Source organism: Erpetoichthys calabaricus, chromosome 1, assembly GCF_900747795.2.
Source record: "Erpetoichthys calabaricus chromosome 1, fErpCal1.3, whole genome shotgun sequence".
Classification (NCBI taxonomy): domain Eukaryota; kingdom Metazoa; phylum Chordata; class Cladistia; order Polypteriformes; family Polypteridae; genus Erpetoichthys; species Erpetoichthys calabaricus.
The window spans coordinates 341,074,971-341,099,485 of NC_041394.2; the positions used below are offsets into that span (position 1 = coordinate 341,074,971).

Below are 24,515 nucleotides of genomic sequence, written 5' to 3' on the forward strand. Positions count from 1 at the left end.
GACAGGAAGAAACAACGTGCTTCTGGGGTGAAGATAAGGACTGTTTACATTGACCCGGAAGGAATAAGGAACTGTGGACTGTTGGGCAGGAACACCTCCGGGTCAGGGTGTATAAAGGACTCTGGGAAAGCCCAGTACACTGAGCGGAGCTGGGAGGTAGGGTGGCTAAGTGTCTGGGCGAGGAGGAGAGAGAGTATTATTGTAATTAGTATTTGTGATAGTTATATGAGTAGTGTGGAGTGGAGGGTGCTTGTTGCACTGTATAAGAACAAAATAAAAGAGTCTTGTATTTTCACCTGGTGTTTGGAGTGGTACCTGAGGGTTCAAGAGGTGGACACACACTTCTACTGCTACAATATATATATATATATATTCACGGCATTCGAAGTCTGTGTCACAATCTGATTGTATGGGTGGTTACCTACCAGGTAACGCTTGTGGTTGGCCAGCAATCTGCTAACATCCGCCCAGAATGAGGGCGAAACACGTGTCGTGTACTCTTTGCATTTATTTGACAGTAAACTATTTCAACCATATATATATATATATATATATATATATATATATATATATAAAACACTGACACACACTTAATATCAAGACCTTAGAAGGGTCTAGCTGTGAGTTATGATTTTAGAATACTGAGCTTCAAAACTTTTGACTCTAAAATTAGATAGATAGATAGATAGATAGATAGATAGATAGATAGATAGATAGATAGATAGATAGATAGATAGATAGATAGATAGATAGATAGATAGATAGATAGATAGATAGATAGATAGATAGATAGATAATCAGGAGTGTGCAATCCTTTTCCTTTAATTTTGTTCTTATATATAAAAGCTGCATTTTCAGTTAAAGACAATGCAAGTTTTATTGAAAATGTGACTCCTAAATAAAGATAAGTAAGACCCTTATTGTTGTAGACTGTCTTTGTAAGTGAACAGCAAGGTCTTGATCAGGATGCTCCGTTTCCAAGCTGTTTTATCCTGTGGGATTACCGGCGAGTCCAGCAAAGTGCCATTTGTAGACGGTGTTGATACAAGAGGAGGCTCTGCTCAAATCTATCAGTTCTAGTCGTGTTAATATGCGAGTTGATTGGGTCAGCACAAATTAAAACACTCTGTATTGTCACTACCAAAAATTAGATTTTATTAATAATTATTCAGTATAAATTGTACAACAATTTAAAGAAATATTTACAATTAATAATGATGGGTCAGTTGAATTGAAAGAAAGAATGCACAAAGATTAATTTAACAAGCAGACTGATTGGGGAATATACTGAAGTTGAAGTATTAAAAGTGCAGCATGCCCACTTCTATAGATTATATACTGGCTGAAATACCAAGTGTAGCCACCGAAGTATAAGGCGAGATCAAGCACAGGTAAAACGCGTGCCGAAAGAAATCTCTCAGTCCAAAAGTTCGTTTTTAAAAATATTTAGTGAAAGTTAAAAGCAAATAATTCACACAAGAATAAAGAAAAAAGTAGTTACACAAGTAGAATAAAAGGCAAAACAAGGAAAAATGTATCTTCTCTAAAGTTAGCTTTTCTTGAGAAACTTTAGTTAATTCTATACTTAAAAGTTCTTAATTTCTTCTTATATACTTAAAGATTCTTAACTTCTTCTTCTGTATGCTTTAAACGTACGGCTCTGCACTTAAATAAGCGCGTTGTCTTACATATTATTTTACACACTCAAAAGGCCCGTTGGCACATAAGCACGGGCACGGTTTAAAACCATGTGCCATCTACACCTTACACATGGCAAGGCTGGTCACTAACTGAGAATAAGGTTTAGTCAGAGCAGATAGAAATAGCTAGAATATACCAATTCTACTCAACTTATGGGGGTTATAGGAACCTCCCATAGATTATACATTGTCATTTAGTAAAACATTCATGAATCTTATGTAAATGGCTCTTACACCCAGCGTTGCCCCAGAGGAAAGTAAAGTTTGTTTTTTTTTATTATTGTTTGAGAAAAATATAATTAAAAAAATTTTTAAAATAAATTTAACAAACAATGAAGACAAAATGTGCATGTCTTGTGGTGTTGTATGTATGTTATCATCCAGTTGATGCTCAGAACTGGCCAACTCTATTTAATTTCAAAAGCAACAGTGGCGCGGTGCTGCTCAAAAATAAAGAATGCTGGCAGTCGCCTCCAGTTCGCCCTCTGGTGGTTGTTCCGAGTGTCAGCTGGATGATAACATGCACACAAGACCACAAGATCACCCCCCACCCTACCCAGAAGGTGTGGTTCATTTTTATTTGACAGCCTGGAGAGCAGAGTAATTACATTCATAGCATTCATAGTCTGAATCTCGATCTGATTGTATGAGTGGTTACCTACCAGGTAACGCATGTGGTTAGTCTGCCAGTCTGCAAACATCTGCTACGGGGCCCTCGAACCACATGCTGTGGCGCAGTGTTAAGAGGCTTTACTTCTAATGCTGACGTCCGAGGTTCGACCCCAAGGGGAGCAGTAGAGTGTGTACGCCTGATGAGCCCAAATAAGGGCGAAACACGTGTCGCGTACTCTTTGCATTATTTGACAGTAAACTATCTAATATATATATATGTATATACAGTGCATCCGGAAAGTATTCACAGCGCATCACTTTTTCCACATTTTGTTATGTTACAGCCTTATTCCAAATGGATTAAATTCATTATTTTCCACAGGGAGTAAAACATAAATAAATGATTGAAGGAAGTTTCTGATTTGAGAGGATTCCAATGGTGCAGGTCTGGGTTTGCTGGGTTTAGGTTTATTGTTTCTCTGCAGGATTATCAGTTACAAATAATGTCCTCCTTTGCTGAGTTTCCATCCATCCATCCATTTTACAACCCGCTAAATCCAAGCACAGGGTCATGGGGGTCTGCTGGAGCCAATCCCAGCCAACACAGGGCACAAGGCAGGAACCAATCCTGGGCAGGGTGCCAACCCACCGCAGGACACACACAAACACACCAAGCACACACTAGGGCCAATTTAGAATCGCCAATCCACCTAACCTGCATGTCTTTGGACTGTTGGAGGAAACCGGAGTGCCCGGAGGAAACCCACGCAGACACGGGGAGAACATGCAAACTCCACGCAGGGAGGACCCAGGAAGCGAACCCAGGTCCCCAGGTCTCCCAACTGCGAGGCAGCAGCGCTACCCACTGCACCACCGTGCCGTTTGGTGAGTTTCACTTGTGAAATTCTTATTTTCCTTCTTGTTTGAGTTTTAGTCATTCTCGTGAATGCTGTTGTGTTGTTGGTAGCACCTGCACCGGAGTCTGAAGCCCAGCTGCAGTATAATACATACAACCTTGCGTTTGGTTTTTAAAACCAAAAACGAAGTCTCCGTTCAGCACAACTCCATTCCCATTTCCATACTTATCTGATGTGTGATTAATAAAATATCAGCATGGAATCAAACATTTTCAGAAGTAACTTCATCCCTTTTGTAAAGTCAACTTTGTATCAAATCCTCTGTACCAGTGGTTCTCAAACTGTGGTGCGGGACCCCTAGGGGGGCATGAAGTAACAAAAAGGGGGGTGTGAAGATGTGAAAAAAAGGAAACAAGAATCGAAAATATGAAAAATACATCTATTGAAACCAAAACAAATTAACTTAAACTACATTCTGATACTAGAAAAATAAATATAGAGTTAGATAAATGTCGATAAAAGTTAAGTAGGTATAATAAAATATGCATCTATGATATATCATTAACTAAAAAAGAACAAATTGGTATTAGTGGGCTCCTTTCTAAAAAACCTTAGGGGGGCGCGAATAAAACTGTTATGAAAACTCGGGTCGCAAATACTTAAAGGTTGAGAAATGCTGCTCTATACACTATATCATCACCAGTCTTGTCCCATCTGGTGTCCGCAGGTTTCTACAAACAGATCTTGCATTACAGTGCGGGATGAAGTGGAGCGGCTGACAACGTGGTGTAGGAATAACAACTTGCTTCTAAATACAGCCAAGACCAAGGAGCTCATCGTGGACTTCAGGAAGAAGGCAGACAACATCCAGCCACTCATCATCAATGGGGACTGTGTGGAGAGGGTCTCAGACTTCCGCTTCTTGGGAGTCACCATTAGGGAGGAATTGACCTGGGGAACACACACTGCTGAGGTAGTGAAGAAGGCTCAAAAGAGACTCTACTTCCTGATGGTTCTCAGGAAGAACAACACCCCTGAGAAACTGCTGGTGTCCATTTACTGCTGCACAGTAGAGAGCATCCTGGTCTACTGTCTCTGTGTGTGGTTCTCCAGTTGCACAGTAGTACAGAGGAAAGAGCTCCACAGGGTCATTAAGGTCGCCCAGCGGATAGTCGGTTGTCCTCTCCCCTCACTAGAAGAACTACATAGTTGCTGTTGTCTCAGGAACATCAAGAAAATTCTTCAGGACCCATCTCATCCAGGAGATGCATTGTTTGAATGCCTGCCTTCAGGCAGACGTTTCAGATCCATAAAGACTAAGACAAATAGACTGAGAAACAGTTTCTATCCTTCAGCCATCACCATGCTGAAGGCTGCTAAGTGGTCAGTCTGACCGAGTGCACCTTCATGTTTGCAATACAATACACTGTCATGTTTACAAGTCAACATTGGCTAAGGGACAAGTGAAATATGACATACAGTGGGGCAAAAAAGTATTTACTCAGCCAACAATTGTACAAGTTCTCCCACTTAAAAAGATGAGAGAGGCCTGTAATTTTCATCATATGTATACCTCAACTATGAGAGAAAATGAGAAAAAAAAATCCAGAAAATCACATTGTCTGATTTTTAAAGAATTTATTTGCAAATTATGGTGGAAAATAAGTATTTGGTCACCTACAAACAAGCAAGATTTCTGGCTCTCACAGACCTGTAACTTCTTCTGTAAGAGGCTCCTCTGTCCTCCACTCGTTACCTGTATTAATGGCACCTGTTTGAACTTGTTATCAATAAAAGACACCTGTCCACAACCTCAAACAGTCACACTCCAAACTCCACTATGGCCAAGACCAAAGAGCTGTCAAAGGACACCAGAAACAAAATTGTAGAACTGCACCAGGCTGGGAAGACTGAATCTGCAATAGGTAAGCAGCTTGGTGTGAAGAAATCAACTGTGGGAGCAATTATTAGAAAATGGAAGACATACAAGACCACTGATAATCTACCTCAATCTGGGGCTCCATGCAAGATCTCACCCTGTTGGGTTAAAATGATCACAAGAACGGTGAGCAAAAATCCCAGAACCACACAGGGGGACCTAGTGAATGACCTGCAGAGAGCTGGGACCAAAACAACAAAGGCTACCATCAGTAACACACTACGCCGCCAGGGACTCAAATCCTGCAGTGCCAGACGTGTCCCCCTGCTTAAGCCAGTACATGTGCAGGCCTGTCTGAAGTTTACTAGAGAGCATTTGGATGATCCAGAAGAGGAATGAAACCAAAATAGAACTTTTTGGTAAAAACTCTACTCGTCGTGTTTGGAGGAGAAAGAATGCTGAGTTGCATCCAAAGAACCCCATACCTACTGTAAAGCATGGGGGTGGAAACATCATACTTTTTCGGCTGTTTTTCTGCAAAGGGACCAGGACCACTGATCTGTGCAAAGGAAAGAATGAATGGGGCGATGTATCGTCCATTTTGAGTGGAAACCTCCTTCCATCAACAAGGGCATTGAAGATGAAACGTGGCTGGGTCTTTCAGCATGACAATGATCCCAAACACACCGCCCGGGTAACGAAGGAGTGGCTTCATAAGAAGTGGAGTGGCCTAGCCAGTCTCTAGATCTCAACCCCATAGAAAATCTTTGGAGGGAGTTGAAAGTCCGTGTTCCCCAGCGACAGCCTGAAAACATCACTGCTCTAGAGGAGATCTGCATGGAGGAATGGGCCAAAATACCAGCAACAGTGTGTGAAAACCTTGTGAAGACTTACAGAAAACGTTTGACCTCTGTCATTGCCAACAAAGGGTATATAACAAAGTATTGAGATGAACTTTTGTTATTGACCAAATACTTTTTTTCCACCATAATTTGTAAATAAATTCTTCAAAAATCAGACAATGTGATGTTCTGGATTTGTTTTCTCATTTTGTCTCTCATAGTTGAAGTAAACCTATGATGAAAATTACAGGCCTCTCTCATCTTTTTAAGTAGAAGAACTTGCACAATTGGTGGCTGACTAAATACTTTTTTTCCCCACTGTATGTATCAATGGAAAATAATATTCTACTGTTATGGTCTATTTTGGCACTTATTTTATTTAGTCCCTCTTATATATTTATTTATTTTAGTTTTAACTTGAGTGTTTGTATTTTTCTTGCCCCTAAATTTCAATGTACAATGTCTCATTGCTACAAAGACAATAAAGATTTTGATTTGATTTGATTTGATTTGATGTAATATTTTGATATACATGAGAATGATGGCATTAATTGCAGCACATTTCTTGCTTTATACAGTTCAGTTTACGGAAGTCATTTTGTGGAGAGTCATGCATTCCAAAGCTGTAGGGCAGGACGTTGCTTGTTAGTTGGTCAAAGGCTTGACTTTTGTTGTGTGCAGTTAAGGCACTCCAGTGGATATTCATATTTTTGCAAATGTACTCTTTAACACTAGAATTACCAGAGTCTACGAAAAAACTCGTAGATCCGGCCCACCTTAAAACCGTTCTCACCTCTCTTTTGTCTTCTAAATGTGCCGATTAAGACAAGCAGCAAGTAGCCGGCCATTCAATCCCCCACCGTCGCAGAAAGTTCACTAAGTTTTCCCAGCTCATGCCTTGTTTGATTACCTGGGAGTGACTGAACTGCTGGAGTTTTAGAATAGAAATAATAGATCGCTATTTGGAATACATGCATTTCATGCGTGTTCCATTTCTACAGTAATCTGTGTAAACACATTGCTAAAACAGAAACTTTTTCATATTTTAGTAATAAATATTACAAAATGTAGGCATAAACTATAGAATGTGTAAAGTCCGAGTTCCTAAGATCAAATAAACACTTCCACAAAAGCTTCACACACCATGTAACAGTTTCTGTGGCGTAGTGTGCTAAGATTTGCCTCTCAGACCGAGTAGCTTTTCTCTGCCTCACAAACATGAGTTCAATTCCCCGCTGGGGATAAAATGTTACTTCTTTTTTTTCTTTTTAACCTCAAACGGACATAAAATTTGTAAATTGGTATGGACTGTCAGGTAATGAGATCGTTATATTTTCACGTGGGATGCTCCTTTTAAAATATTTTTTTAACAATTGAGACTGCAATTAACATGAACAACTGTCCTTATAACTTATTTTTTTCAAGATCCATAACACACAGACAGACAGAGCACTGCGTAATACAGAGACAGACAGGCAGAGATATACAAACAAACAGGGAAGGCACATGTACTGAAAGAAAAAAAATCAACATGTGCGTTGTTTCTGCAGCACTGAATAAGCTCCCCCGCTCTAACGTCACCCCTCCCCCGATCTGGCTCTCTAAGTAACAGCGCAAGTACAGACACAAACCAAGTGTAATCAAGAGTACTGGTTCGATCCCCACTCACTCCTATATTTGCCGTTTTCAGTAGTAAGCTGCTCTTTTTGTTAATATTATACAGTACACACATGCACTTGATTTGTGTCTGTACTTGCGCTGTTACTTAGAGAGTCAGATCGAGGGAGGGGTGATGTTAGAGCGCGTGAGCTTATTCAGTGCTGCAGAAACAACGCACATGTTGATTTTTTTTTTCTTTCAGTACATGTGCCTTCCCTGTTTGTTTGTATATCTCTGCCTGTCTGTCTCTGTATTACGCAGTGCTCTGTCTGTCTGTGTGTTATGGATCTTGAAAAAATAAGTTATAAGGACGGTTTGCTGACTTGGAGCACCACTGCCTTACTGTGCCGCAGAGACGCGAGTTCGATTCCCAGCTTTGAAGAAAGTTTTTTTTTTCCTCAAACGGACATTGAATTTATAAATTGGTATGCACTGTAAATCGTTAACTTTAAAATGTCAATCGCGGTTATTTCTGTTGATTAATTCATTCTTTTTTACTTAGAGTCAGAACAGGAGCTTTTTCAGCTTATTCGGCTTCTGATCTGACTCAAACAGCGCCAGTATAACTTCACACCCGATCTGATGCTGTTCGTTTTCAAATAATATTGCATTACTTCGACGATGTTTTCTGATTGGTACTATTCGCGTCATAAAGTGATTTCTTCAAAACGTCACATATATTTGTCCCTTTCTTTTTTTAAAATGTGCGTTGTAGCACTCAGCATCTGGCCACCTGCATGTTCTTGCGCACACTGAATAAGACAGCGCTATATGCAATCATCAGATTCAAATGTTAACAGTTATATAGCACAGAATGGAAATCAGCAGTTCTTAGCATTCAACCTACTGTAACTTGCTTTCTTTTTTCTTCGGTTATAGTCTTGAATAAAAGTGCACTTGTTTTGTTATACTTTTACATCAACATATGTTCCTGTGTTTGAGCTACATGGGCATACTCAAAAAATACACGTATAATGCCAAGAAAAGTGCATGCAGACACTTCAGTTCGCAAGCATTGGTACGACAATGCAGTCACAAGTACAGTGCAGAGCTTTAGCGCGTCTTTATATGAAAACAGCAGTGTCAGATGGGGAGTGTCTGATGATTGCATATAGCGCTGAAGTTACTACTCTTTACTATGCTTTACTCTGCATGTCCTGGAGTATAAAAGAAACAGCATACAGCAACACGTGGGGACTGGCAATACTGGGGGAAAAAAACACGTGGTCGTATGTATCGTGATACACTGCAGAACTATAGCGCGTCTTTATGTAAAAACCGCAGTGTCAGGTGGGGGGCGGTAGGGATGGATCCTGAACGCGACTGAGACAATGAAAAGTGAATTTAAAAAAAATAAAGCTAACCTTTACAAATATCATAAATTACACCGGCTGTTACAGACTGAAATCAAATGTATCATTTTATTTTAAAATAGTGAAAATAAGAACACTTCTCAAATGGGAGTTGTGCAGGATCGAACTCATGACCTTCTGATTCCCAGTCAGTGACTGATACTGTTGCGCCACGGAAGCAGTGATAGTTAAGTCATGTCAATGTCTCACACTAAAGGTGGGTTTTTTTGGCGGTGGCTTTTTTTTTGTACCTTTTGTGAAAGTGTTTCTTTGATATTTGGACTTCAGGCTTCATACATTATATAGTTTATGCCTACATTTTGTCATTTGCTACTAGAATATTGTAAACTGTTTCTGTTTTACCAATGTGTTTACACAGATTACTGTAGAAATGCAACACTTATGAAATGCGTGTGTTCCAAATAACAATCTTATTATTTCTACTCTAAAACTCCACTTCACTCCCAGATAATCAATCAAGACATGAGCTGGAAAAAGCCTGTTTACATTCTAAGTCGTTGGGGGGATGGAATAGCCGGCTGCTGGCAGCTTGTCTTTATCAGTACATTTAAATGACAAAAGACGCTGGCGGAGAGATGAGAAAGGTTTTAAGAAGCGATTTAAGGTGGGCCGGATATACGAGTTTTTTCGTAGGCTCTGGTAATTCTAGTGTTAACAACAATTTGTCTTAGTGTCTCTCTCAAATATTCTTGGTGTTGTTGCTATCAAGACAGGAGTGGATTTCACTCTTTAGTGATTACTGTTCAGTTGTACTGCTTCATTTCTTACCCTTTAAAGTTTGCAGCGATGTCTCGGCGTAGCACCTGCATTGATCTTAATAATGCTTTGTTCTGCAATTCACATGGAGTAATGATAGTTGGTACGATGTCAAGATGGGTCTTACATTTTTTTTTAATTAGTCCTGTTGTTCTCAGCACAATGGGAACTATTTCTGTTGTTTTGTTCTACATTTGGAATGTCTTGGAGTGCGTTTCCTGATACTCTGTTATTTCTTCCTTTCTATTCTTAGTACTGAGTAGCCATTAGGAGCTGATACTTCTATTTTACATGCTTTCTTAGACTGTTTTTCTTTTAAAAGTATATTACATTTTATAGTATATGTTTTTTTCATCAGGTGGTATTGGTGTGAATTTTTTTGTGCTTTTGAAAGTTGCTAGCCCTGGTAAATCTTTTACCACATTCGGAACACCAAAATGTCTTTTCTCCGGTGTGAAGTCTTTTGTGGTTCCGAAGGCCTTCACTGCTGGTGAACTGTTTACCACATTCAGAACAACAATATGGCTTCTCTCCAGTGTGAATTATTTTGTGCTTAAAAAGGTGGTTAGCACTGATAAATCTTTTACCACATTCAGAACAACAATATGGCTTCTCTCCAGTGTGAATTCGTTTGTGGATTTGAAGGTATGAGGCAGTGGTGAATTGTTTGTTACAATCAGAACAACAATATGGCTTTTCTCCAGTGTGTACTCTTCTGTGATACAAAAGGCCACTTTTGCCGTTGAACTGTTTGCCACATTCAGAGCAACAATATGGCTTCTTTCCAGTGTGAATTCTTTTGTGGACTTGAAGGTATGAGGCACTGGTGAATTGTTTGTCACATTCAGAACAACAATATGGCTTCTCTCCAGTATGAATTTTACTGTGCTCCTGAAGACGATCAATGAAGTTAAATCCTTTACCACATTCGGAACAATAATATGTTTTCTCTCCAGTGTGAGCTCTTTTGTGGAATCGAAGGTTTGAGGCAGTGGTGAATCGTCTGTCACATTCAGAACAACAATATGGCTTCTCTCCAGTATGAGTCTTTCTGTGGTCCTGAAGGGATTTACTGGAGGCCAATCCTTTACCACACTCTGGACAACGATATGGTTTAATTCCATTGTGAATTCTTTTATGTTTCTGAAAGCTGCTAGTGTGGTTAAATATTTTACCACATTCAGAACAACAATATGGCTTCTCTCCAGTGTGAATTCTTTTGTGGACTTGAAGGTATGAGGCAGTGGTGAATTGTTTGTTACAATCAGAACAACAATATGGCTTCTCTCCAGTGTGAACTTTTCTGTGATACAAAAAGCCACCTTTGCTGGTGAACTGTTTGCCACATTTAGAGCAACAATATGGCTTCTTTCCAGCGTGAATTATTTTGTGGACTTGAAGATTTGAGGCACTGGTGAATTGTTTGTCACATTCAGAACAGCAATGTGGCTTCTCTCCAGTATGAGTCCTTCTGTGCTCCTTAAGGGATTTACTGGAGACCAATCCTTTACCACACTCTGAACAACGATATGGCTTAATTCCAGTGTGAGTTCTTTTATGTTTCTGAAGGCTGCTAATGTGGTTAAATATTTTACCACATTCGGAACAACAATATCGCTTTTCTCCATTGTGAACTCTTCTGTGATACCAGTGGCCACTATGGCTGGTGAACTGTTTGCCACATTCAGAGCAAGAATATGGCTTCTCTCCAGTGTGAATTCTTTTGTGGATTTGAAGGTATGAGGCAGTGGTGAATTGTTTGTTACATTCAGAACAACAATATTGCTTCTCTCCAGTATGAGTCTTTCTATGCTCCTTAAGGGATTTACTGGAGGCCAATCCTTTACCACACTCTGAACAACGATATGGCTTAATTCCAGTGTGAATTCTTTTATGTTTCTGAAGGCTGCTAGTGCAGTTAAATATTTTACCACATTCGGAACAACCATATTGCTTTTCCCCATTGTGAACTCTTCTGTGATACCAGCGGCCACTATTGCTGGTGAACTGTTTGCTATATTCAGAACAACAATATGCCTTCTCTCCAGTATGAATTTTACTGTGCTCCTGAAGGCGAACAATTAAGTTAAATCCTTTACCACATTCGGAACTATAATATGTTTTCTCTCCAGTGTGAACTCTTTCATGGATTCGAAGGTTTGAGGCAGTGGTGCATCGTTTATCACATTCAGAACAGCAATGTGGCTTCTCTCCAGTATGAGTCCTTCTGTGCTCCTTAAGGGATTTACTGGAGACCAATCCTTTACCACACTCTGAACGACGATATGGCTTAATTCCAGTGTGAGTTCTTTTATGTTTCTGAAGGCTGCTAGTGTGGTTAAATCTTTTACCACATTCGGAACAACAATATGGCTTTTCTCCAGTGTGAACTCTTCTGTGATAGCAAAAACCACTTCTGCTGGTGAACTTTTTGTCACATTCAGAACAACAATATGGCTTCTCTCCACTGTGAATTCTTGTATGGATGTGAAGGCTGTCTATTTGTGTGAATCGTTTGCCAGATTCCAAACACTGGTAAAGTTTATGTGGTGTTTGATTCAGATGATCATTTCTAGATTCAGATTTGCTTTTAATCCATTTCACCTGATCTTGGTGGATGGTGGCTGAGTCTAAATTGTGTATCTGAATTTGTGGGGTGGTCACAAACACCGTTGTCGGATTCATCACTGGCAGAGAAACATTTTGCAAAGAAGCAGGTGTCAAACTCTCTGATCCAGATTTCAGTTTCTTCATATCCTCATCACCGGATGTCTGTTGAGATGTGTACGGAGGAGATGTCTGAGCCAATGAGGATAATATGAAGCTGTAATTGTCTTGTAAAACTGTGGAAAATGAAATTTGGAAATAAAAGTGAGATTTTGAAAGAAAGACATCTGTTTAGTGACAGCTGCTTACTGTAAATATTAAGCCAGGTTTATTTTATTGATTTTGATTTGATTGCAATCCTAACTGCAAAGCAAAAAAAAAACTTTGTAAATATTCAGTTATGGAGAAATAATAAAGGGAATGGAAATTGTTTTAGTTGTGAGTCATCTTCCATTAATATATTTAAATGAAACTAATTCAGTAATGTATTTGTACACCATTTTGGGTCCAGTATAGTTTTCAGAAAAGCAGATGAAGATAAATGAGTGCATTTGGGATTAAACTGTGCATAGAAATGAAAACAAGCTGAGGTAAAGGACTGCACATTTGTATTTGTTTTATGAAACATTGCATTTAGCTCTTGTTTCACTTAGCTGTGTATTATTAAGATCTAATATTAAAGTAATGGCTTATTATAATGTCATTCAGGAATTTTAAGGAAGCTTTCTTAAAGTACGATATTGTAACTTCCCTCCCAGAAATGCAATAACCAACTTTGGATGTGGTGGGTTGGAGGAAAATTGACCAGAGTCCAGTTTATAACTTAATTTCATCTTTTGAAACTGCAGAAAATGCCAGTGCTTTACAAGATGAAGAAATAAATTAGACGACACTAAGTAGCAAAGAGTAAAGTAAGGTCCAATGGCCAGGAGGACAGAAAAAACAAAACAAACAAAAAAAAAAAACGCCAGAGGACAGGAGACCATCCAGCCCCCACTGGGATGCTTCTCCATTCCAGGTCATGGACTTTGTTGAACCAGTTGCAAATCAACATACCGAGACAAAAAAGCCACCTGGAAGCCTATGCAAGATGACCAAACTATTATTTTGGTTGTATTATTATTTTACCAACACTCATTAGAACTCCACTTATATTTTGGGGATATTATCTATAATACCTACAAATATACATCATTACCATCCTGCCATGCCTGTTAAGGGGTAAACTCAGAAAAATGCAGGTGGATGAGCCAATGGTGTCCTGAATGATGGACTGTCTGACTGCAGTTTGTGGGACTCAAGGACTGCATGAACAACACTGGGGCACCTCAAGGAACAGTCCTGTTTCACCTCTGTACACCTCACACCAGGTCATATCACCTGCACAAATTCTAACATGGTTCTACATTTTTGGGATATATTGGAGGACAGGAGTCAGATGGAGGACTTTGTTTCTTGGTACAAAGTCATTTGTCTGCATCTTAACATCAGCAAAAAACAAGGAGATGTTCATTGACTTTCAGCACACCAAACAGCCACTATGTCCAGTCACTATTCAAGGAGTCGACGTAAAGATGGTCCACTCCTACAAGTACTCTGGGGACCTCAGCAATGACAGGTTGGACTAGTCTCAGAACACAGAGGGACTGTATAAGAAAGGGACTCTGTCTAATTGCCTAGTCAATTCTCATTGTCTGTGGGTTTTCCCCCCTAAAAAACCAGTGGAAAAGGAAACTGCAAATTCTGAAGAATTGATTCTATGGGAATATTTGGGTTAGGTTTCAGTGGACCATATTCACCATACACTTTTGCTGTTACCATAAACCAGCGTTTCTCAACCTTTAAGTATTTACGACACAAGTTTTCATAACAGTTTTAATCGTACCCCCTGACATTTTTTTGAAACCCTAATAAAATTTATTCCTATATTTTTTTCTGTCAATACACCGCTACAAGTTTAAAATTTCCCCACAAATAGCAAAAATTACGCCATATATGGTAACATTCGCACCCCATTTTTTGTTACTTCAGCCCCACAGTTTGAGAACCACTGCCATAAACACATTACTTTGTGTACTGAAAATCAACTAAGCTAATCATAATGTGTTTGCACTGCAGGCCATTAGCACTACACTTTGCAGCCATTGATGAAATGTAATAAATGTATCTGAAAATGAGAGTAAAACACTGAGAGCACGTGGATTGATATCAGAACTTGAAGGCTTTTTTAACACAACCGAAGCTGTGAAACTGCTTCATCAACACAGGCAGGTACGCACACTCTAACATATACTGTAAAGGTGCCAGAGCTGTTCTTCAGAGCAATGCCATAGGGCACAATTTTTGGTTCCTCAAAAGACCCCTCCACATGAAGGTTCCAGAAAGAACCATTTATTTATTTAGATGCGTAACCGAGTACATAAATTAAATAACCATGAATAAATGGTAACAGATGTGTGAACTACCGATGGTTCCTAAGTTTAGGCCTCTTGCTGCATACATCCAGTAACACAGGCTAAGATCAGGTTTCTTGATCTGTTAGTGTCCTGCCTACCACCATACATTAAGGATTTGTTAATTTATTTACTTATTCTACATTTTAGGAAGTTTTGCAAAGCTCAAAGAACCAACTTCATATGCAAATAATGAATGAATTGGTGCTTGGTCACACAACAACTCTATGAGGAACCATAAAATGCAATTAAAGAACAAAGATTTTAAGAGTGTACCTGGGCCCCTGTCACTGAAAATGGAGGGAGGGAAAGGTTCATGTGGGCAGAGTAAGCAAGAATCACTGGGCTGGGTGCAGGAAAATTGAAATTTGATGGCACACTGGCTCAGGTCCCATCACGGATGCAGCCCCAAAGAGGAATTCAGCACTACTGGCTGTGGAAGGATCTCACTCCTCAAAGCTTGGTAATGATCCTTTGTCAGTTTCACTTTGCCACAACTTTTACTTCCTCAACAGTCTGGTTCAATCGTTTTCCAAGGTTTCACCAGAACATGGCTGCTCCGAGGACCTCACTAAACCATCTCATCGGCAGTAATGATGGTGTGTGTGCACAAAAGGCAGGGCTTATTTAATACAAGTTTATCACCCACACTTTCTGGGAACACCTCGTTTGTGGGAAACAATTGCAAGCCTGGGTCTTCCTCACCAATGGGGTTTAATAGCTCACACAAAAGTTGAACCATTTTTTTGTGGGGAGCATGCAGCTAATGCCATTACAGAGCTGTTCTTGCTTAACATCAGGTGTTACTACTGCATGATAAGCCTCTCAGAATTATTTTTCTGTGTCATATTGTTGAGAATAGGTGCAAGTAGACCTCAGGTGTCGCGAAATGGGTTATACTTTCCTTAGCAGTAGCAGTTTGTAAAGCGGGGAGCTGCGGCCCTAAATCTAACCCTAAAAGAAATTAAAAAAAAAAAAACTTACCTTAATTAGGTTATGTGAAATAATCGTGAAATAAATTTGTTTATTGGCACAACGTGCCTGGTGTCAGTGAATGTCAACCTCCATTAAAAATTAGTTCTGACTTGTTTAATTTCTGTGTGGAAAAACAAAACAATCTGTGTGAATACATATGGGATGTCGGCCAAATGAAAGTCTTTGTAAGTCTTTGGTCTTTTGGAAAGCAGGTGACCTGAGCCTGCCCTTTAATCGGTTGCTTTCAGATTTTTCCGGGGACACCACTCTGTGCACTCGAGACACGCTCACGTTTATTGCCAGTGAATTAGCATTGCTTTAGGTTTTTTTAATCTAATGTGATTGGACAATCGTCAAAGCACAATGTCATGTTGAGGTCAGTGGTTCACAGCTCCCACCTGCCTTTAACGTTACATAACTACAGATGAGTGAGCAAGACTTATGACAAACAAAGTTGGCTAACCGGGTATGTTGTGAACAATGCCTTTTCTTTCTTTCCCTATTTGCTGTTTCAAAGTGCTGGTACCGAAGCGTTGTGGACAACACTGGGGATACGAGATCTATAACATCTTTCTGAAAAATACAAACAGCAGGAATGTAGCTGCAGTCGTCTAGAGAATAGCATGAGGCTACATATTTTGGCAGACTTAGTATTGATGAACAGCTAGATGAAGGCTGAAGGATTGGCGTTAGAAGGCACAACAAGGAGGTGACCAAAAATGGATACATGATGTCCAGAATAAAAGACTATGGAATTTTGTGTCGCATTTCAATTGGCTTTGTGTGGCCATGATGAGAGCGAGAGCTTCTATAAGCCCAAAGTGATCAGTTCTCTAAACCAGCATTTCTCAACCTTTAAGTATTTGCAACCCGAGTTTTCATAACAGTTTTAATCACGCCCTCCTAACATTTTTTGAAAGGAGCCCACTAATACCAATTTGTTCTTTTTTAATTAATGATATACCATAGATTCATATTTTATTATACCTACTTAACTTTTATCGACATTTATCTAACTCTATATTTATTTTTCTACTATCAGTATGTAGTTTAAGTTAATTTATTTTGGTTTTGAGAAAGCAGAAAAAACATTATTATCTGTAATGATTATAAGTATCCATCTATCCATCCATTATCCAACCTGTTATCTCCTAACTACAGGATCACGGAGGTCTCCTGGAGCCAATCCAAGCCAACACAGGGTGCAAGGCAGGAAGCAGACCCCGGGCAGGGAGCCAGCCCACCGCAGATGATTATAAATATTTAACTCACAAAATATAAATGACTGTATTTTGTATTAATCATTCTGCAGAGAGCTATATGATTTTGATTTCTAAAAATAAGACAAAAATGTCATTTATGAATTAATAAATAAGGATTATTAATCTAATCAAACAAATATAATCTAATGAAGATATTAAAGTTATAAGAATGTAATCTCTTTACAACTAATGCAATGAACTTTAACTCTTATAGGGCTGATGTTGAGTTTTGTCAAAAGGAGGAGTTGACGATGGTAATCAACTGTAAACTGTGACAAAACCAACCTTTACATTAGACTCTCATTGCTAGAACGAAAGTTAGATTTGACCGAGATTCCCTGCGCTCACATGAGTAGCAAGGCGCACACAACGGCAAAAATAGCACTGTCATTTGGTGAGAAATCAAAGCGAATGTGAAAAGCAAAATGCTCCGTAGACAACGTCTTGTCTATTATCTCTGAACTGAACTATGACTTGTCGCACTCCGATTTTGATACAAGTGATCGAAAACGAATGTAAGATTTTAGCTTCAGCTGATCAGTCTCCAGCTAGCCGTGGTATTGACAATGTTCGCCAGGGTGGACTGCCACTTAACAATGATAAGAGGTAGAAACCAGATTGTAATGCACTGTGACCGTGACTGCCACTGCTGCCATGTGAAGACAGCCTGGCAGCAAGCCTGTCACTCATTCTTGGCAAACTGCCAGCCACAGCATGCAGCAACAGACATTTTACACTGGTTTCTGGGTGAAACCATCCTTTTTTTGAAAAAATATTCAGCCCTCAAAGAGTTAAGAAAACTGCTTAAAATGGGTTTGTGTGTGTGTACTGAGAGGTCACAGTCTTTAGAAAATGTAGACGCCTGGTACTGCTTTGTTTTTCTATACTCCTGCATGTCATAAATTAAGATGTAACCCTAATCTATGTATGACCTCAAATTGAACTGTTACATTTTTTTCTGTTCTCTCTTTGGCTAATGAACAAGCTAGGTGATAAAACAGAGAACAGTTTTTCTTTTAATCCAGTCTGCCCAAACTCAAATCAGTTCGCTGAGCTAGGGGGTGGGGTGGGGGGTTGGTGTAATTGGGGGGTTTGGGATGGGCAGTCTCACAGTCTCTATAACTCACCAAGAATAAATATTGAAGAAATTGCTTTTAATTTTAAATTGGTGTTTATCTCGTCGTTTTTCAACTTCATCGCTCACAGTTTCAATAGATGTATTTTTCATATTTTCGATACTTGTTTTCTTTTTTTTTCACATCTTCGCGCCCCCCCTAGCCCCACAGGTTCAGAACCACTGCTCTAAACCATGCATTGAAAAGGTGGAGAACGCTGTGGTGCCTAAACCTGTAATGTAACAACAGTTATCTCGGTAACAAAGGGCCTTTTTTTACTAGGCATTCTATAGCTCCTGCAGGTATAAGCATTCAAAATTTGCACGAGTACTCACAGAAACAATTCAATGCTATGCTAAGTATTGTTATTCATTTCATAAAGTGGAAGCTAAGTATTAATAAATAGACACAAGCAAAATTATTTGCACACCACCTGACGACAGACTTGCAATATCGTGATTCAGGTGGTTTCTTATTCTTGCAAGCATTTTAAACTCAGCCTTTGATGCTCCTGTTCCATGCTGTATTGTGCAGCTGCCTTTTTTTTTCCCTTTTTCATATTGTGCACAGTGATAGACGGCTGGGGATCTTGACCAGCCGGAACGTCCTTTTGAAGAGAAGACTGGGGGAAGGGACATGTGACCAGCAGTACCTCCCCCTGGACACGAGAGGGCAGCCCCCTTGGTTTACACAGGGGCCAGGGGGTGCCTGGACAGCTCCGGAGTCTGAGCATGAAGCACTTCCGCCACACCCAGAAGTGCTGCCAGATGTCAATCGGAAGACACCTGGAGCACTTCCGGGTGCAGTATAAAGGAGGCTGCCACACTCCTTTCAGGAAGCCGAAGTTGGGAGGCTTGCAAGAGTGGAATGGAGGTGGCAGAATGAAAGAGAAGAAAAAGAAGAAGAAAAGAACTGTGTATGGTGGTGATTGATACACGGTGTGAGCTTTAGAAGCAAAAAAGAGAATAAATGTGTGCTTTGGGACAATTGATGTCCGTGTCTGTCTGTGTCCGGGGTTCGAGTTCACAGCACAAAAAGAGATGTACTCTGGCATCAGAAACTGCGAACAAACTTGTGTGCCTTAGCAACTGGCTGATTGATAAGAATAAAAAATAACGATGGTGGCCTTGAGCAATGTTACAGTCATGTCCAACATTTTGTGTTTTGTTTGTCATAATTTTGACAATATAGAATTCTGACCATAAATGGAATTTCTGAAATCCACTTATTGCCAGAATATCACAATGCTGACATTTTTATATTTATAGCTAATGTGATGAAGTAGTAACTTTACATGTTTACATAATTCATAGTGTACTGTAGTACTAAACACCATCTTGTATAATTGCAAAACATGCAAACATGCTTTTCTTTTCATACTTTGTGTGTTTTATTCCCTTTGTGTGTTTTAGTAATTGGCCTACTGTTTGTTATAGTCATGCAGGTTAAGAAAGTTGAACTGAGCGATAACTCGTGGAACAGGAAAACATTCACTTGACTGTGTTGTTCACTGTCAGCTATTATTGGTGTCTGTAGTTTGAGTGCTATCATGCCAGTTTATTGTTTTTATCATTTTGTTTTGCTTCTTGCATCATCATAAGGCCATCATAAGGTTAAGTTTTCTTCTTATATTAGGATAGAAGGAAAGATTTTTATTTTATCGTCCGAGTCTTTAAATGTGTGGGCGTGCGTCTTCCAGCGTTGTGTGCACTACCGAGCAGATTTTTTTTTGAGGATCCCCCTCATTTGGCTGCTGATGGTCAAGTTATATAAACCGTCTTATCTTGGTAAAATTTTATTCATCCCCTAAATTTCTGGCTGGGCTACCTCTACTTCTACTACTACTAATAATTATTACTATTATTTACTTTTATGTGGGGCTTTTCTCACTACTCAAAGTGTTTCCGAGTGCAGGCCACATTACAGTTCGTGTAGGTGTTTTTTCTTTTCTTTACTCCAGAGCTATGAAGTGCTGCTTCATCTTGTCCCACCAAAAACTGCACCCATGCCAACATTTTTTTCACCAGTCACCACTGCTGAAGAGAAAACTTAAGGGGACAAGACCCCTGAGACAAACAGGAGCTGAAGATGGCTGTATTAGAGGACTGGCAGAGGAATCACCAGAGAAGTTCCTCAGCATCTGCTGGTGTTTGTGAATCGCAGACTTCAAGCAGATATTGCATGTGCGGGATAGGCGAAAAAGTCCTAAATATGACAAAAGCCTTAATAGACCTGCCATTGTTGTGTCCCAATAGTATTGTAATTTCTACATGGTGTGACTAAAATGTCTGCAAATCCCCTTAAATGGAAGTCTGCAATGCACACTTTAAATCACATCTGAACTGATTGATTTGGAATTTTAAACTGTGGAGCGGAGGAGTAAATCAGGGAGAAGTATGTCATTGTCTCAGCCATCATGGAGGACACATATTATTATTATTATTATTATTATTATATAAAACTGACTGCACTGAAAGGTCAGGAGAATTCAAGAAGCTTTTCTTTCTCTGAATTCTCCAACTTGAAGCTTTGAGTTTGTAGGTCGTTAATGTGGCATTTACATACTTGTGATCGTATTTATCATCTGTCTGATAGCACAATAACACAGAATTAGGCTTCGAGAAGCAAACTTCCCTGTTGTTAATCTAAAAAGCACTTGATGCCCCTCAATAGCGAGTTTTATGCAATTCAACAAATGAGAAATCACCTCTTAAGCAAAATTCAGTGTCAGTTGTGAATCAAATGTTTCCTGTTCTGTCTATCATGGTGCAGTCCCACTAAAAGATTATTTACTCCACAACAATATTCCCACGGTCATATCTATTTGGTGAACCCCAGATTTAAACAGTGATACATGACACTGTAATCAGAATAAAAGTGTAATATGTCACTGTGCTCTGTGCAACTATTTTAAATCTGCTTTTCTTTTCTTCTCACATGCACAACTAACACAAAGCCAGATTTAGTACGAAGTGGCTCAGCATTTAGAACTACTAGGCAAACATTAGAAGACAAGAAAGGAACAACTGCAAAAATGGGCATCATACTATTTCTGTGTGTCAGAGTCAGCAAGACTTTGGATTTTCTTTACCTTGTTTGGAATGGCATGACTCACCTAAGTGGGGGCCTGAACATGAAGAAAGAGTATAAAGCCTTGGAACATTGCCCGGCACACCTTTGAAGCCGACAGAGGGATGGGAGATAACGTCATCCAATCCTGAAAATCCTTGAAAAGCAGCCAAGAAAATGGCAGACTCTACACATCAGGCCCCCACTCTTAAACTGAGTTCTTGCCATTGGCTTCGTTTGTCTGATATGCAGCGTTAGCTGTCATTAAAGAAAGCTAAGTAATTTCTCCTATGTGATTTCTTACCGCCGTATCACTAAGGGAGGGGTATCGCCTTTTTTATATTATATCTGTATAGTTTCGGGTTATGTAACATGCTGCAATTACAAACGAACTTATTTCAACAAGGGAGCGAGCACCCCCTGCTGGATAGAGACACCACTTCATTACCAGGAAATGATATTCGATGGCAGTAGCATCTTAACTTGTACCGAGTATCTCCAGTCCTGATCAGCAACTTGCTCTAACAAATTTTTTCAACAATTTGCTGGCTGCCTATCTGACTGCACTCATACTGACATTTTCCATCCATCCATCCATTTTCCAACCCGCTGAATCCGAACACAGGGTCACGGGGGTCTGCTGGAGCCAATCCCAGCCAACACAGGGCACAAGGCAGGAAACAATCCTGGGCAGGGTGCCAACCCACCACAGTACTGACATTTTATTTTTCTTAATGCTGGTCAATGCCAGCCATGTTACTGTTTAAGAGGAGTAAAGGTGATGAATTCTGATGGATAGAATTGATTTGTCTCTCACAAAACAGGAAATGAATGGTTTAACTTGTTGGCCCAGAATGCTCAGACCAAAACAAGCCTGGAATTCTGAGACTGGAATTCAAAGGATGTGCGTGTGTCGGGTCAATCCCATCAGCCCAGAGCCTCAGGTTAACTGTCGTATTTTAACACCTACCTTCTTCAGAAGGCCTTGAACCTGATTCTTTGGCAGACCTCTTCATGTCAGATTGCGGCTTCTCATGGACAGAGCGATGCTGTAGGGAGCGGTGACTGCTGGGTGTGAATCCTAATCCAGGAGCCTCTTCATCTGAATAAAAATCCTGCCTTTCAGATTTACATTTGAGATTTTCTTCCTTTATGTCATTGACAGCTTTGCTTTTTTCCACATTGGGGTTGTAAGGCACTAGCTTGTGATCTACCGTAAAGTCCATAGGTCCATCTTCACAATCTTCTTGCTCCTTGTTGTTCATGCAGACACTCTCATCTTCAAGATGTTCAGACCTCCATATACAGTGTTCTTCATCAACATCTATTCCATTCATTAAGAGGAGTCCCCAGTGCTGTGTGGGATTTATCCCCTCCTTTCTATTACACACTTCTTCTAAGACCCCATCTTCACATTTATTTTTCACATAATGATGTTCCTGGACAGCTAGGCACTCCTTTTCCATATTGGATAACTTGAGATAGTGACTTCCTTGTTACCTGTAGACTGAAAAGAGTAGAATTGAGAAGTACAACCAAAAAACATCACTTAACATAAGAGTCAAACTGTTATCACGTTCTTGTGGAGCTGGACAATGTCTCTAATGATTCTAAGCTGGTAGGCAGGGATGAGGAGCCTCAACGGGCCACCCCAAAACCAGTTCCCAGAAAGAGAGAGGTAGTGATATTTGGGGACTCATTCATTAGGGTGATTGAAGAGCAGGTGTGTTACAGAGACAGAGAGTCTTGCTAGGTGTATTGCCTTCTGGGTCCAGAAGTGCGGGACAACCCTGGAAAGGTGGATAGGCTCTTGGCCAGAGCAGAAATGGATCCAGTTGTCATTGTCCATGTTGGAATAAATGACATACATAAGGGTAGTCTGTCAGTTCTGTGATCCAAATTCAAAGAGTTAGGTGCCAAGCTGAGGAGAAGAACTGACAAGGTAGTCTACTCTAAAGTCCTGCCTATGCCACATGCCAGTCAAGGTAAGACTGAGGAGGTTAGAAGGCTTAACGTGTGGCTCAAATCTTGGTGTAAGGAAAAAGGCTATAGGTGTATGGGGCATTGGGACTCCTTTTGGAACAGATGGGACCTGTTCCACCATGACGGGTTACATCTGAGCTGGAGGGGCACTAATGTAATGGGGAGATGTATGAGTAGGCTAGTCGAAGATTGTTTAAATTAGGGAATGGGGGGGGCAGGGAGTTTAGGACAGGCCACGTTTAGATCTATACATGGAAGAACAAACAATGGTGTAGAAATAAAAATGTGTAGTAATGTAAATTCTAAGCAAACATTTATATATAGAAGGAGTAACACATTAAAAATAGCTTGCCTTAATGTGAGAAGTATCAAAAATAAGGTAAGTGAGTTGGAGTTGTATGTAGCAGAGTATGATTATGATATTATAGCAATAACGGAAACCTGGCTAAATAACAAAGATGGGGATGAGTGTAACATAGAGGGATACACATTTTTTAGGAAGGATAGACAGAACAGAAAAGGAGGTGGGGTTGCTGTTTATACCAAACAGAATTTAAATGTAAGTCATCTTCAGTTGGATGATGAGCCCCATCTTAGTGAGGACATGTGGCTTCAATTGGAAAGCATTAGGGAAAGAGGTCTTATTTTAGGGGTGTGTTATAGACCACCCAATTCAGACAGTAATTTCAACACACATCTTTTTAGTAATATCAAAAAGGCAAGTTGACAGGGAGATATTATAGTCATGGGGGACTTTAATTATCTGAATATTAACTGGGATAACCTTGCAGATGGAGGAGCACAAGAGCAGGAGTTGTTAGAAGTAATCAGTGACTGTTTTTTAACACAGCATGTTAAAGCACCAACACGGGGTGAAGCCTTTCTGGATTTAGTATTTTGTAATAATCAGGATAAAATTGGGAATGTAGAACCTCCAGGGTCAAGTGACTATAATATAATACAATTCTCAGTATTTTGTAAGAGGGCAGATGCAAAGACTAAAATTGTTAAGCTGAACTTTGGTAGGGAAAGTTTTGAGGAGATGCAACAAAGAAAATGGTGGATAGTCTGGGATAAGCTTTTAAGTGTGGAGACAGTCGAGGAGCAGTGGAATGTTTTACATGTAATCCAGGACAGATAAATACCTAATATTGGAATTAATAGGAAATTTTAAAAAAAACACAGTGGATTAATAAAGATTTAAAAAAGATGTTGCAAAGGAAAAAAACGGTTTATAAGGCATATAAGACTAATGACTGCAAAGTGAATCGTAGGGCATATGAGAACATGAGGGCAACCATTAAGAAGGATATCAGGGAGGCTAAAAGACAGTTGGAGAGGAATACAGCAGATAAGGCGAAAGACGACCCTAA

At 39.8% G+C, this 24,515-nt stretch overlaps 1 protein-coding gene across 2 annotated transcripts; it reads right to left on the reverse strand.

The window, feature by feature from the left end:
- Positions 1-9,579: 9,579 nt before the first annotated feature.
- On the reverse strand, positions 9,580-22,696 carry LOC127527220 (oocyte zinc finger protein XlCOF6-like). 2 transcript variants are annotated; one of them, XM_051925252.1, is made up of 5 exons: positions 22,130-22,696; positions 11,818-12,521; positions 11,337-11,481; positions 10,906-11,000; positions 9,580-10,569 (listed from the first exon to the last, which is right to left on the reverse strand). In XM_051925252.1, the coding sequence occupies exons 1-5, from the start codon at positions 22,623-22,625 to the stop codon at positions 10,033-10,035; spliced, it is 1,977 nt and encodes a 658-aa protein (XP_051781212.1). In that variant the 5' UTR covers positions 22,626-22,696; the 3' UTR covers positions 9,580-10,032. The 2 variants fall into 2 exon arrangements, with proteins under 2 accessions (XP_051781212.1, XP_051781208.1); XM_051925248.1 differs by having other exon boundaries at positions 9,580-11,000.
- Between the last annotated feature and the right edge of the window lie 1,819 nt (positions 22,697-24,515).